At 60.5% G+C, this 12,971-nt stretch overlaps 1 protein-coding gene across 1 annotated transcript; it reads left to right on the forward strand.

Moving 5' to 3' along the window:
• CASKIN2 (CASK interacting protein 2) lies at window positions 1-12,154 on the forward strand. Its single transcript, XM_007959651.2, has 19 exons — window positions 1-94; window positions 5,614-5,665; window positions 6,208-6,305; window positions 6,433-6,578; window positions 6,675-6,770; window positions 6,855-6,985; window positions 7,167-7,275; window positions 7,673-7,781; window positions 8,045-8,139; window positions 8,258-8,510; window positions 8,629-8,750; window positions 8,838-8,898; window positions 9,006-9,097; window positions 9,253-9,363; window positions 9,442-9,543; window positions 9,640-9,778; window positions 9,932-11,404; window positions 11,492-11,714; window positions 12,064-12,154. Exons 1-19 carry the CDS (start codon window positions 1-3, stop codon window positions 12,152-12,154), a joined length of 3,597 nt encoding a protein of 1,198 aa, XP_007957842.1.
• The last annotated feature ends 817 nt before the right edge of the window (window positions 12,155-12,971 follow it).

The following is a 12,971-nucleotide window of genomic DNA, read 5'->3' on the forward strand; positions in this document are numbered from 1 at the left end:
ATGGGTCGTGAGCAGGACTTGATCCTTGCCGTCAAGAATGGGGATGTGACCGGTGTGCAGAAGCTGGTGGCTAAGGTCAAGGCCGCAAAGACCAGTGAGTACCTGGTAGGGTAATTGTCAGCTGAGTCATGTTCCTGAGTCAGGTTGCAGAGAGAGACTTGGGGGTAATGGTGATCTGGGGACTTGGGGTAGAAAGACTGTTTTGTTCTAGATAAGAAAGTGCATCTGGATGGGAGAAACTGAGAGGAAATTGGGTCTCCTTACTGTGTATCCTTGGGGTAAATCACTTAACCTCTCTGGTCTTCTGGTTCTTCATCTGTAAAGTAAGATGTTTGAAATGTTTTCATGCAGACTTTTATTGAGTGCCTATTATGTGCCAGGCTCTCTTCTAAGCATTGGGCTGTTGCAGTCAACAAAACAGACGAAAGTTCTTGCCCTTGTAGAGTTTCTTCTTAAAAAAAAAAAAAATCACTGCCATTGAGTCAAATTAGTTTGCCCCATCTTCCTTCCACAGAGTAGCTGATGGGTTTGAACTGCTGGCCTTCTTGTTAGCAGTCAGATGCCTTAGGCACCAGAGCTCTTTATGGAGTTGCTTCTACCAGGTGGTTTCTAATCTGTGTTCTTTGGAGCCATGGGGTGCCTGGCATTGGGTTGGGAGAGACTGAATAAAGAGAAAGAGAGCAAGAGAGACCCTTCAATTGGAGCATCCCTTTAGTTTTGTCTTCCTCAATGGAATGTTTGCAAGAAGATACATTTTTTAAAAAGTTAAGCATTCTTTAGCCCCTTGCGAACACCTCTTTCCCTTGTGCCTGTATCTCTTGTTCCCTTAGCTGCCTGTGTCCCCTGGGGTGTGTGGTCAAAACTGGTTTCCTGAAGGCTTCTCCACAGCCTGGCAGATCCAGTCCTGACATTGTAGAGGCCACTCCTGAGCCCCTCCCCTGGGTCCGTCAGTGGAGAGACCCCCAGAGAACGGACCTCTGAGTTTTGGGGCAAGATCTCGGAGCTGTCCCAGGTGGTCACTAGACTTGTCCCTTTTGAATTCTTAGACCACGAGGGGCAGGAGGTGGTGTCTGCCACCAGACTGGAGCTGGGGGAGGAGTTTCCTGGAGGAGAGGGTCTCCCCAGGGTGCTGGGGCTCTAACCCCAAGACACATCTTGGCCATGTGCACAGGAAGGAGCCCCCAGGCTACCTGAAGATGCCTAATTATTCCACCCACAACTGGGGGCGTGGGGTGCCTGAAGGAAGGATTTTCAGGGCCAGAGCCTGCTCCCTGGCAGTTGTGCACATGTGTATGCTCAGTTGCACCCCAGGGGATGCACAGATGTGGGGTGGTCTCTGTGCCCTGGAGAAGTGGGTACAAGGTGAACAGCCTGAGGGAAGGTGTTCTGCTGGCCACAGGGAGGTCTGAGAAGGAGCCACTCCCCTCCCCTCCGGTGTTGTTTTTGGCTCCCTGCCCAGTGGGCCTTGGTCGAGCTGGTGCTGCCTCACAGTCCTGGGACCTCAAAGTGAGGCCCTCGGAGAGCAGGCAGGTTGGCATGTGGAAGCTGGAGGTGGGGAACCTCAGCCCGGCTCCTTAGCTCAGAGAAAGTTCCCTGTGTCCTGCAGGAACCATATCTAGAGAAAGAGATGTGGTCCTACACCCACAAAGAGGAGAATTCGCCCCTTCAGACACCTTGCACAGGGTGGCAGGGCCCCGGGCACTCCTCCGGAGGCCTCCCCTCCCAGTCCTCTGAGCAACTGGGGAAGCTGGTGACAAAAGTGAGAATGCTGATGGCATTTGCAAGCCTTGTAGTTGGCAAGAGGAGCCCTGGTGGTGCAATGGTTAAGCGTTCGGCTGTTAACCCAAAAAAAAAAAAAAAAAATCAGTCATTCAAACCCACCAGCTGCTCTGCGGAAGACAGACCTGTTGATCTGTAAAGATTGAACCAAACAACCAAACTCACTGCCATAGAGTCGCTTCCAACTCATAGCCAATCTGGTTGGGTTTCCAAGCCTGTAACTCTTCATGGAAGCAGACCGCCTCATCTTTCTTCCATGGAGTACCTGGTGGGTTCGAACCACTGACCTTTTGGTTAGCAGCCACATGCCTTAACCACTGTACCCCAGCCTTGGAAACCCTATAGGGCAGTTCTACATGGGGTCACCATGTCAGAATCAGAATTGTGGAATTCTGGCACATAACCACAGCAGTTTGCAAAATGCTCTAATCCTTTCAACATCCCTGTGAGATGCCATTTGGCATCTAGTCAATTCTGCTTGCTGGCGACGTGTGTCAGAGTAGACCTGTGCCCACTGGGTTTACATTGACTGGGTTTTCAGAAGGAGGTTGCCAAGGCTCTCTTCCTAGGCACCATTGGGTGGACTCAAACCTGTCTTTCAGTTAGAAGCTGAGTGCGTTGCCCACCCAGGGACGCCCCCTGTGAGATCAATATTCTTGCGTCATTTCACCGATAAGGAAACCAACACTCTTAGAGGGTTTGTGACTTGCTCAAGGTCATACAGCTGTGGTGGCACATCGGAGACAAGCCTATGCCCTCTCCCCTTGCTCTTGTACGGTTTCCAGTTAGGCTTCCCTGGGGCGTGTTCTAAAAATGCAGACTCCCTGGACTCCCCTTACCACTAGAACCTTCCAGAAGAGTCTGAGGCTGTAGTTTAGAAAATTCTCCAGATGATTCTAAAGCTGCTCTCTGCAGGAGGGCTGGGAACTGACTCCTGTTCCATTCCACAGAGGCGCAAGGAAGCTGCTGGAAGGCAGGTCTCAGGGTTCCCCTCTCTTATTCCAGAGCTTTCTGTTTATCCAAAGAGAAAGCAGGAGAGAGGGGTTCCCTTGGCCTCCTGCATTTGGTCACGGGGAACTGGCATTCCCCCCCCCCCCCACTGCAGACCATCTTCAAGGAGCAGGTGGCTGGGAGGAGAGGGTGCAGTCGCCCCGGCCTTGCCCCTGCCCCTCCCTCCCTCTCTCTCCCACCCTTTCCTTGCTGTCCCCTTCTTTGGCCAAAGGAAATGGAGGGGGCTGGAGGTGACCAGCTGAGCTCACATCCGCTGCCAGGCCTAAATCAGGACTGACCCTTCCACCTCCACCCCTAGGCGAGGGAAGAAGGTTGTGTCGCAGGGGAAGTGCCTGGGGCCACCGCCAGGAACCCAGCCCCTCCAGCCTCCACCAAGGTCCCAAGCCCAGTCACTGAGCCTCTCCCTGGACTGCCCTTCCGGCCATTGTTCTAGAAGAACGGGAGCCACCCGGGCCGCCCTGCCCCTGTTCCAGACCCTCCTGTCACGTTGTTCTGCCCCTCCCTGGAGGGACTGCATCCCGCCATAGAGCTGTCCATCCCAGGCCATCCAGAGCTGGTCGGGTGGTGAGTTGAAGGGCCTTCTGTGTCTCTTTTCCTGCTGACCATCTCTGACGACTTTCAGGCCCTGATGATCTGCACTGAGTCTCGGAGAGGTGCAGGTGGCAGCCAGCAAGTGGCCAAGGGAAGATTTGACCCCCGCACTTCCTGCTCCCAAGCTCCCATTCTTCTCACTGTCCTGAGTAGCTCTGTGTGGCCAACTTCATAGGGAGGTCCGGGGGGCCCGGGGCCCTTCCTCTGCTCCCCTGTCACTCTGGCTCTATTTACGTTATTGGAGTAACGCAGCAGCTCGGCTCAGCCTTGGCTGTAGCGGTCCCCTCCCCACCCACCCCATGCTGCTCCCCCATGCCTGATCCCTCCCTGCTGGAATGAAGCCCTGCCTTGCCGAGGCTGCTAGGGCATTCAGGGGCCCACCAGGGCCGGGGGGCAGGCCTGGACCAGCGTGCCTGGCACCCTGCCTGGCTCAGGGTGAGCTAGGCCTCTTCCTTCCCGGGAGGGGTGGGTTCTAACAGAAGGCAGGGCCGCCCGAGACAGGCTTGCCCCTCTCTTCTCCCCAATGCAAAGACCGTCCCGTCCCCACCCTGCCAGGCTCCCACACCTACACCACTCCTGTCCGGAGAGAGGGACGAACAGCCTGCTGCTGCACCAGTAGCTTCTCTTGCCACCAGCCAAGGACAGCCCTCTGCCTGGGGTGTGGGCAGCTCAGTTGGGAGACTGTGGGTGCAGTTAGCAGTTACCCAGGGCAGGCTGAGAAACCGCTGGGATCCTGGGAGAGTGGGGAATTTGACCAGCTTCTTAAATTTTCACTGAGGCTAACATCTGGATGATAATCGCTAACCAGTAAGGAGTGTGCGATGGGGATAAAAAACAAAGTGAACCTGTTAGTGTCTAGTTGATCCCAATTCACGGCGACCCCGTGTTACAGAGTAGAACTGAGCTCCATAGGGCTTCCCAGGCTGTGACCTTTCCAGAAACATTGCCAGGCTTTTCTTCCACAGTGCCACTGGGTGGGTCCAGACCACCAAGGTATTTTTTTGTTTATTTTTTAGTATTTTATTGCGCTTTGGGTGCAGATTTACAAAGCAGATTCGTTTTACTTTCAACAGTTCATACACGTTTGGTTTCATGGCACTGATTGCGATCCCCAACCATGAACAGCTCTCCTCCCCTCTCCTCCCTGTGACTGCCCCTTCACTGTGCCCTTCTTATCCCTGCCTTCCTTGTGCCCAGCCTCCTCTGTGGCTCACAGTTGATGGATCTAGGGGGTGCTTCTCCCCTAGAGTAGGTGGGTGCGTCTCCCTAGGGTAGGTGTTCTCCAGGTAGGCCTCTCTACTGTTTGGCTGAGAGCTAATCCATGGAAGTGAGTCCAGTTCCAGGCCCAAAGGATAACCTGGGGCCATAGTCTTGAGGGTTCCACTAGTCTATCTAACCAATAATTCTGGTCATTTTTGCATTTTTGAATTTTGTTCCATGTTTTCCCTCCCGCTCTGTCTAGGCTCTCCAATTTTGATCTCTTTCTGAGTGTAAATCACCAACTTTTGGTTAGTTGTTGCTGTTATGTAGCCAGGTGCAAACTACTCGTCCCGCCCAGGGACTAAATGGTTTGCTTGCTGACCAGGGCCAGGCCCTGTGTCCAGGACCCTGTGAGGCAGGCGCTTTGATCAGCCCATTTTACAGATGAGGGCACTGAGGTTGAGAGGTTAAGTGCCAATCACGCAGAGCCAGGGCTGGGTGCAGGTCTGTTTGCCACCACCTTCATCACCATGGCCCACTCCAATGTACCCCAGCCAGCACGGTGCCCTCGACTCCAGCCCCGGCACTGATTGGGCCTCCTGCTCCCATTCTTGAACACCTAGCATCCCCTCTCCTTCCTCTGGGGCCTCCGCTCCTCTGCCCGGGAGGACAATGGGGCTCCCTCCTTGGCCCCTCCAGGCAGGAATGCTAACCATGTGCTCCGTGGGCCTGTCTGGCCCAGGCGCAGCGTGCCAGCCTCACCCACCTCCTTCAGCTCTATAAGCGAACTGGGCTGTGCAGTGGCAGTGCTGGCTCCCTGAAAGCTGTGCCTGAGGCGGGCAGGCGGGTGGGCCAGTGGTCAGCCTGAGAGCCACAGGGCCAAGACTGGGAGGGGGTCATGGGACAGGTGCTCTCCTGCACCCCAAGAGGTCAGTGGGGCTCTGAGAGGTGGGTGGCAGAGGGCCCCGGGGGAGGGTGGAGGTGAGGGTGAGGTTGGTAGCTAGTTCCTGACCTCCTTCACCTTGACTCCAGAGCTCCTCGGCTCCACCAAGAAACTGAACGTGAACTACCAAGATGCTGATGGGTGAGTGAGAGCCCCCCTTCCAGGAGCTGTAGGGGTTCCTGGGGGAGTGGGGGTAGGAAAGACCCTGGGGCTTGAGGTCAGACTTGATCCTTGAAGTGTGTTTGCTGAGAGCTTCAGCCCTGCCTGGATAGGGTGCGAGGGATGGGTCCTGCCGACCCACCTATGGAACTGGCCCTGAGCTTGGGGCAGGGGCCCTGGTGCCTCTCCGAGGGGCCTCCTAAGGTCAGATTCCCACTAGGCCCCCTTTTCTCCCTGGAGGGTAGGAGCCCTCGGGCCCTGCTCCCACGGCCCCTCCCCTGGGCCGGCTGGGGGGACGCAGACAAACAGGCCTCTGAGCGGCAGACACTGGGCCCTTTCATCCCCGGCCTGAGCTGCGCTCCCACGGCTGGGCGGGTGGCGGGGAGGGGCGGGGGGGATGGCAGGCCACAGTGGGCAAGTCACCCACCCTGCCAGCCCCAGCGATGGAGATGGGGTGTGGAAGACCAGGATTTGGGGGGTGGGGCTGCTCACTGACACCCCCGCCCTGGTCCCCCATATGCCAGATTCTCTGCGCTTCACCACGCTGCCTTGGGGGGCAGCCTGGAGCTCATTGCTCTGCTGCTGGAGGCTCAGGCCACCGTTGACATCAAGGACAGCAACGGTGAGATGCTGGGGTCAGAGGGCTCGCTCTGGGCGCATTGTTAAACCGGTGGCTGTAGGGTGGACCCTGACTTGTGTGTTAGAGTAGAATTGTACTCCTCCCTCAGAAACCCCTTCCCTCCCACCAGGCATGCGCCCGCTGCACTATGCAGCCTGGCAAGGCCGGCTGGAGCCTGTGAGGCTGCTGCTGCGGGCCTCTGCGGCTGTCAACGCTGCCTCACTGGATGGGCAGATCCCGCTGCATTTGGCTGCGCAGTACGGACACTATGAAGTGGTACGGGAGCCCCCCACAAGGGCTGAGGGTGAGGGGGCCAGGGTGGCATGGGGGCTGGCCTGGCTCACCTGGCGCCCCTGGCTCCCCCGACCCCAGTCAGAGATGCTCCTGCAGCACCAGTCAAACCCCTGTCTGGTCAGCAAGGCCAAGAAGACGCCCCTGGACCTGGCCTGTGAGTTTGGGCGGCTTAAGGTGAGGCCCGCAGCCCCAGGGATGTCAGGTCCTAGGCACCTGGGGGCCTGGGAGAAGGCTGTAACTGGGTGCTGCTTGTTCTAGGTGACACAGCTGCTCCTAAACAGCCACCTGTGTGTAGCACTGCTAGAGGGTGAGGCCAAGGACCCGTGTGACCCCAACTACACCACGCCCCTGCACTTGGCTGCCAAGAACGGCCACAGAGAGGTCATTAGGTACCTGCTGGCACCCCCGCTTCCTCCTCACCCTCCTGTGGCACCATCAGTGACCCCTCAGAGCCCCCCCCCCCCGTTGACCTCTTTGCCCTGGCTGGAGAACATCTTCCAGCTTCACCGTGGCTTCCTGTCTTACACTCTCCCCCACCCCCACCCTGATGACTCACTGTCCCCACCACAGGCAGCTCCTGAGGGCTGGGATTGAGATAAATCGCCAGACCAAGACCGGCACAGCCCTCCACGAGGCGGCTCTGTACGGCAAGACTGAGGTGGTGCGGCTGCTCCTGGAGGTGGGTGTGAGCCTCAGAGACGCACCCACTGCCAGGCCACCCAGCAGGTGTCCACTAAGCCCTTCTGTGTGCCAAGAGCGGCTGGCAGCATGGGGTGGGACTGGGGACGATGCGGGAGGGAGGCCGCCACAGCAAGCATGGAGGAGTCTCGCATGGACGAAACTTAACTTCCCTGTGAGTGGCACCGAGGCCGGGGCTAAGGTTGCCAGATCCAGCTAGACTGGCCTGGCTCTGGTCCCGGCTCTGCCTCTGGCCGGCTGGGTGACCTTAACAGCCCTTAACCCTGTCTCTGTTGTCACCTGTAATATTTGAAAATGCTCTAGGGTGGTGGGGACGTGTCGGGGAGAGGTGACAGGTCAAGAGCTCGGCAGGCACTCAGCTGCTGTGTTGTGTGCAGGGCGGGGTAGATGTGAATATCCGGAACACGTACAACCAGACAGCACTGGACATCGTGAACCAGTTCACCACCTCCCAAGCCAGCCGGGAAATCAAGCAGCTCCTTCGGGGTCAGTGGCAGGGCGGACCCAGCTGGGCTTCAGTGGAGGGGGAGCGGGAGGTGCCTGGGGCTGCCGCTGTAGATGCCTGGAAGCGGAGGGGCAGCAGATACGTAGGGGTGGGCTGTCACCCTCCGGGCCTGGGGCTGGTCACAGGGGCATGCTGCAGGGAAAGGTGGGGTTGGAGCATGGGGGGCGGCGCGTGAAGGGAACAGGAGGGCCAAGAAGGTGCCCTGAGAACCCTCAGGTGACGGACGTCCTCCCCCTTTTCTTAGAGGCCTCTGGGATCCTGAAGGTACGGGCACTGAAGGATTTTTGGAACCTGCACGACCCCACTGCCCTCAATGTCCGGGCCGGGGATGTCATCACGGTGAGGGACCCAGCACAGGAGTCCTGTGCGGAGACAAATGGCCCTGTTCCCTATTTGGCACCGACTGTGTACCAGGCGCTGTGCTCGGGGCAGGCAGTGACCGTCCCACCTGCTGCAGGTACTGGAGCAGCATCCCGACGGCCGTTGGAAGGGCCACATCCATGAGAGCCACAGGGGCACCGACCGCGTGGGCTACTTCCCTCCAGGCATCGTCGAGGTGGTCAGCAAGCGGGTGGGCATCCCCACCCTCCGCCTCCCCTCTGCGCCTGCCCCCCTGCGCCCCGGCTTCTCCAGGACACTGCAGACCCCAGCTGATGACCTGCTCTCCTGTGGCCAACTCCCTCGAGTGGGTCTCAGCCCAGATAGCCCCGGTATGTGCTCCCACAGGGTGGCGCTGGCACCGGTGTGGGCATCTGGCTTTGGCGAGCTGCCTGGCAGCTGTTGGCAGGGCCAGCTGAGGCTCTAACCCTTTGCCTCTGCCCCCTGCAGCAGGTGACAGGAACAGCGTGGGCAGCGAGGGCAGTGTGGGCAGCATCCGCAGTGCCGGCAGCGGGCAGAGCTCCGAGGGCACCAACGGCCACAGCACCGGCCTCCTTATTGAGAATGCCCAGGTAGGGGGGAGCAGAATTGGACACCCGCCAGGACCAACCCCAGCTACCAGGTTACCAAATGCTAAGTCAGTTCTTCCTCCTCTTTAGCCACTGCCCTCTGCTGCGGAGGAGCAGGCACTACCAGGGCTGCACCCCCTGCCCCTGGCAGGTAGGAAGGGCACAGGGGTCAGGGCAGCGGGGAGAGGCAGGGGAGGCCGAGGGCTAGGCACCCCTTCCTCCTGCCATCTCTGATTCCATTTCCCTTCCTCCTTGAAGACAACCTGAGCCACCACCCCCTGGCCAACTACCACTCTGGGGAGCAGATCTTCACGCAGGATGTGAGACCAGAACAGCTGCTGGAGGGGAAGGTGTGCCCCCCTGGGGTGGCTGTGGAGGGAGTGGGCAGGGCCTTAGCACGGATAAGTCCTACTTGGACTGGCCTCCGGGGCAGGGCTATGGAGGAGACAGGGCGGTATGCGAGACTCCTTTCCACGTCACCGCCTCCTCTGCCTCTGCCCCCCAGGATGCCCAGGCCATTTACAATTGGCTGAGTGAGTTCCAGCTGGAGAGCTACACGACCCACTTCCTGCAGGCTGGCTACGATGTGCCCACCATCAGCCGCATGACGCCCGAGGTAGGTGCCGTGCCAGGGAGGGGCCTGGGAGGGCTCAGTGGGTCAAGGAGGGGGCCTGATGGGCAGCCTGTGTGGCAGGACCTGACGGCCATCGGGGTGACCAAGCCTGGGCACAGGAAGAAGATCACCTCCGAGATCGCCCAGCTCAACATCGCCGAGTGGCTGCCCAACTACATCCCGGTGAGGGGCGGCCAGGTGGGGGGCTCGGGCTCTCCCCCGCCCCGGCCGTGTGGTTGCTGGGGGACGGGAGCCAGCGCTGACAGCACGCTCTCCTAGGGGGACCTGCTGGAGTGGCTGTGTGCGCTGGGGCTGCCGCAGTACCACAAGCAACTGGTAAACAGCGGCTACGACTCCATGGGGCTGGTGGCTGACCTCACCTGGGAGGAGCTGCAGGAGGTTGGCGTCAACAAGCTTGGTGAGGACTGGTCTGAGAGGGCCTGGCCCCCATGTGCCACTGGGGGGACTCCAAAAAGTTTTCAGGGTCGGGCTGAGGAGAATAGGGTTCAGGAAGGACGTAGGGTGATTTTTCTCAGCCCCGCTAACCCTGCCGCCTCTCTCCCCATCATAGGGCATCAGAAGAAGCTCATGCTGGGGGTGAAACGGCTGGTGGAGCTCCGCCGGGGCCTGCTGCAGGGAGAGATGCCGGGTGAAGGAGGGCGTCGGCTGGCTGGGGGCCCGGAGCTGATGGCCATTGAGGGGCTGGAGAATGGGGACGGCCCCGTCGCCGCTGGCCCACGCCTCCTCACCTTCCAGGGCAGCGAGCTGAGCTCAGAGCTACAAGCAGCCATGGCGGGGGGTGGCCTTGAGCCACTGCCCCTGCCGCCCGCCCGCTCCCCCAGCCAGGAGAGCATCGGGGTACGCTCACGAGGGTCCGGTCACTCACAGGAGCACCCGGCTCCCCAGCCCACTGGTGGAGACCCCAGCACCCCACAGGAGAGGAACCTTCCAGAAGGCATAGAGCGGCCCACTAAGCTCTGCTCCCCACTTTCTGGCCAAGGGCCCCCTCCTTATGTCTTTATGTACCCCCAGGGCTCACCCTCCAGCCCAGCTCCAGGGCCACCTCCTAGTGCACCCCAGGCCTTCTCCTACCTGGCTGGCCCCCCTGCCACCCCCCCAGACCCGCCTCGGCCCAAGCGGCGGTCCCACAGCCTGAGCCGGCCGGGCCCGGCCCAGGAGGAGACCGAGGGGGAGGCTGAAGGGCCAGTGGGCAGTGCCTTGGGCAGCTATGCCACCCTCACTCGGCGACCGGGACGCAGCACCCTCACCCGGACCAGTCCCAGCCCCACCCCCACCCGAGGGGCTCCCCGCAGTCAGTCCTTTGCACTCCGGGCCCGCCGCAAAGGACCCCCACCCCCACCTCCCAAGCGTCTCAGCTCTGTCTCTGGCCCTTCCCCTGAGCCACTCCCACTGGACGGGAACCTCGGGCCCACAGAAGGGGCCGCTGGGCCCCGAAGGCGAACACTGAGCGAACCAGCTGGCCCCGCGGAGCCCCCTGACCCACCGGCCCCAGCAGGCCCTGCCTCAGACACGGAGGAGGAGGAGCCAGGGCCTGAGGGGACACCCCCATCTCGGGGCAGCTCGGGGGAAGGGCTGCCATTTGCCGAAGAGGGAAATCTGACCATCAAACAGCGTCCAAAGCCAGCTGGGCCCCCCACCCGAGAGACACCCGTGCCCCCTGGCCTTGATTTCAACCTCACAGAGTCAGACACTGTTAAGCGGAGGCCCAAATGCCGAGAGAGAGAGCCGCTGCAGACGGCCCTGCTGGCCTTCGGGGTGGCCAGTGCCATGCCCGGCTCCCCAGCTCCCCCGACTTCCCAGACCCCCAGCGAGGCCCCCTCCTCAGCCTCTCCCCCTCCCAGCCCAGACCCCAGCAGCCTCCCAGCCCCCGGAGCTGCAGTCCCTCCATTTCCCAGCCCTGTGACTATGTCCGTGCCTGTACTCCCCTGCCCCAGGCCAGGCCTGGAACACTTAACAGGCAGCAACAACGGGGAGACAGAGCCCCCAGCAGCCCCTACGGCCCTCATCAAGGTGCCTGGAGCAGGTAGGAGATAGAGGCCTATGGGGAGAGGACATTGTCTGCAGGGGTACGTCCAGCCAGGCCAATCAAAGGCCACCCTTGTCTCTGCAGGTACAGCCCCCAAGCCTGTGTCTGTGGCCTGCACCCAGCTGGCGTTCTCTGGCCCGAAGCTGGCTCCCCGGCTCGGCCCCCGCCCAATGCCCCCACCAAGGCCCGAGAGTACGGTGGCTGCGGGCACAGGCCGGGCCCAGCGGAGACTGGAACAGACCAGCTCGTCCTTGGCTGCGGCACTGAGGGTGGCGGAGAAGACCATCGGCACTGAGGAGCAGGCCGGGTGAGGGGCTGGGCGGGGTGGGAGAGACGGCCTTTCCTGGGGACCCCGCAGCTCGGGAATGTGGGGGTGAGGGCAGGTCTCAGCAGAGCCCCAGGATGGGGGCGCCACGCTGTGCAACAGGAGCCCAGGTGCTCAAGCTGCCAGACCTGAGCTGCAGGGAGGCGGCCACTTAGGGGCACATGCACTTGGGCTCAGCATCCTTGGTGAGCGTGTCCATCAGGGAGTGATGGCCACTCCTGCCTTGGTGGGTGTGGGGATCGGGGCCTTGGGGACAGTTCGCTCCTTCCCGGGGTGATGGGACACAGGCCGGAAGCAGCAGCACCTGAGTGAGCTCCTGCCCTCCCTGCAGCCCCCCTGGGCTCTCCACCAAACACATTCTGGATGACATCAGCACCATGTTCGACGCCCTGGCCGACCAGCTAGACGCCATGCTGGACTGAGCTGGGTCCACTTCCACCTGTGGCATCCACTGTCCCAGCACAGAAGGAGCTCCTGCCACCAAAAGGAGAGACAGAGGGCTGGCCGGGGCTGGAGCCTCTCCCTAGCAGGGCCCTATCCTGCTTCACCAGGCCAGCGGCTGTCAACACTACAGTTATGGTGGGGCAGCCGCCGCCGCCGGGCCGGGAGACTTGCTGGAAACTGACCAGCTGAGAAGCTTTGGTAGCATCTCAGCAGACCCTCCCCAGCCCCCGTGTAATCGAACCCCAGCCCTGGGAAGACCTTGCTCCTCAGGAGAGGGATGTGGCAAATCTTGGGGTCGGCCTCTGCCCCCTCACGTCTCCTATGTGTGGCCTGGGCTGCAGGAAGCCGTGGGGACTGCCCAGCCTCAGCCCTGGTGCCTGCCAGGCTTCTCCCCACGGCTGCACGTACAGCACGTGAACAAGAGGCCAGGGACGGGCCTGCAGTGGCCGTGGCAGTACCCAGGCTAGCCCCTGCCCCTCAGCTGGATGGCAGAGCCAGCGGGAGTGTGAGGCAGGAGGTTAGAGGACCCCGATCTCAAAAGCCCATGCTTTTTCAACTGTAAATATTATTTTTAAGCAGAGAGAAATGCGTATATTTTAAATGGAATTTATTCTATCTATTAACTGAGAGGACGCAATAGGAGGGTCTTTGGGCCACAGCGAGAGCACCTTGTCCCCTTCGGGGCTGGAGGCTGGACCTGCTGGGCCCAGGCCCCGGCTCTGTAACCATTAACCTCCCCCTCTCAACTAACACCAATGAAAGTGTCATTCCGCGTTTGCATTTGTGTGTTCGCAT

This window comes from Orycteropus afer, unplaced genomic scaffold (assembly GCF_000298275.1).
Source record: "Orycteropus afer afer isolate SDZICR_OR568_19922 unplaced genomic scaffold, OryAfe1.0 scaffold00018, whole genome shotgun sequence".
Classification (NCBI taxonomy): Eukaryota; Metazoa; Chordata; class Mammalia; order Tubulidentata; family Orycteropodidae; genus Orycteropus; species Orycteropus afer.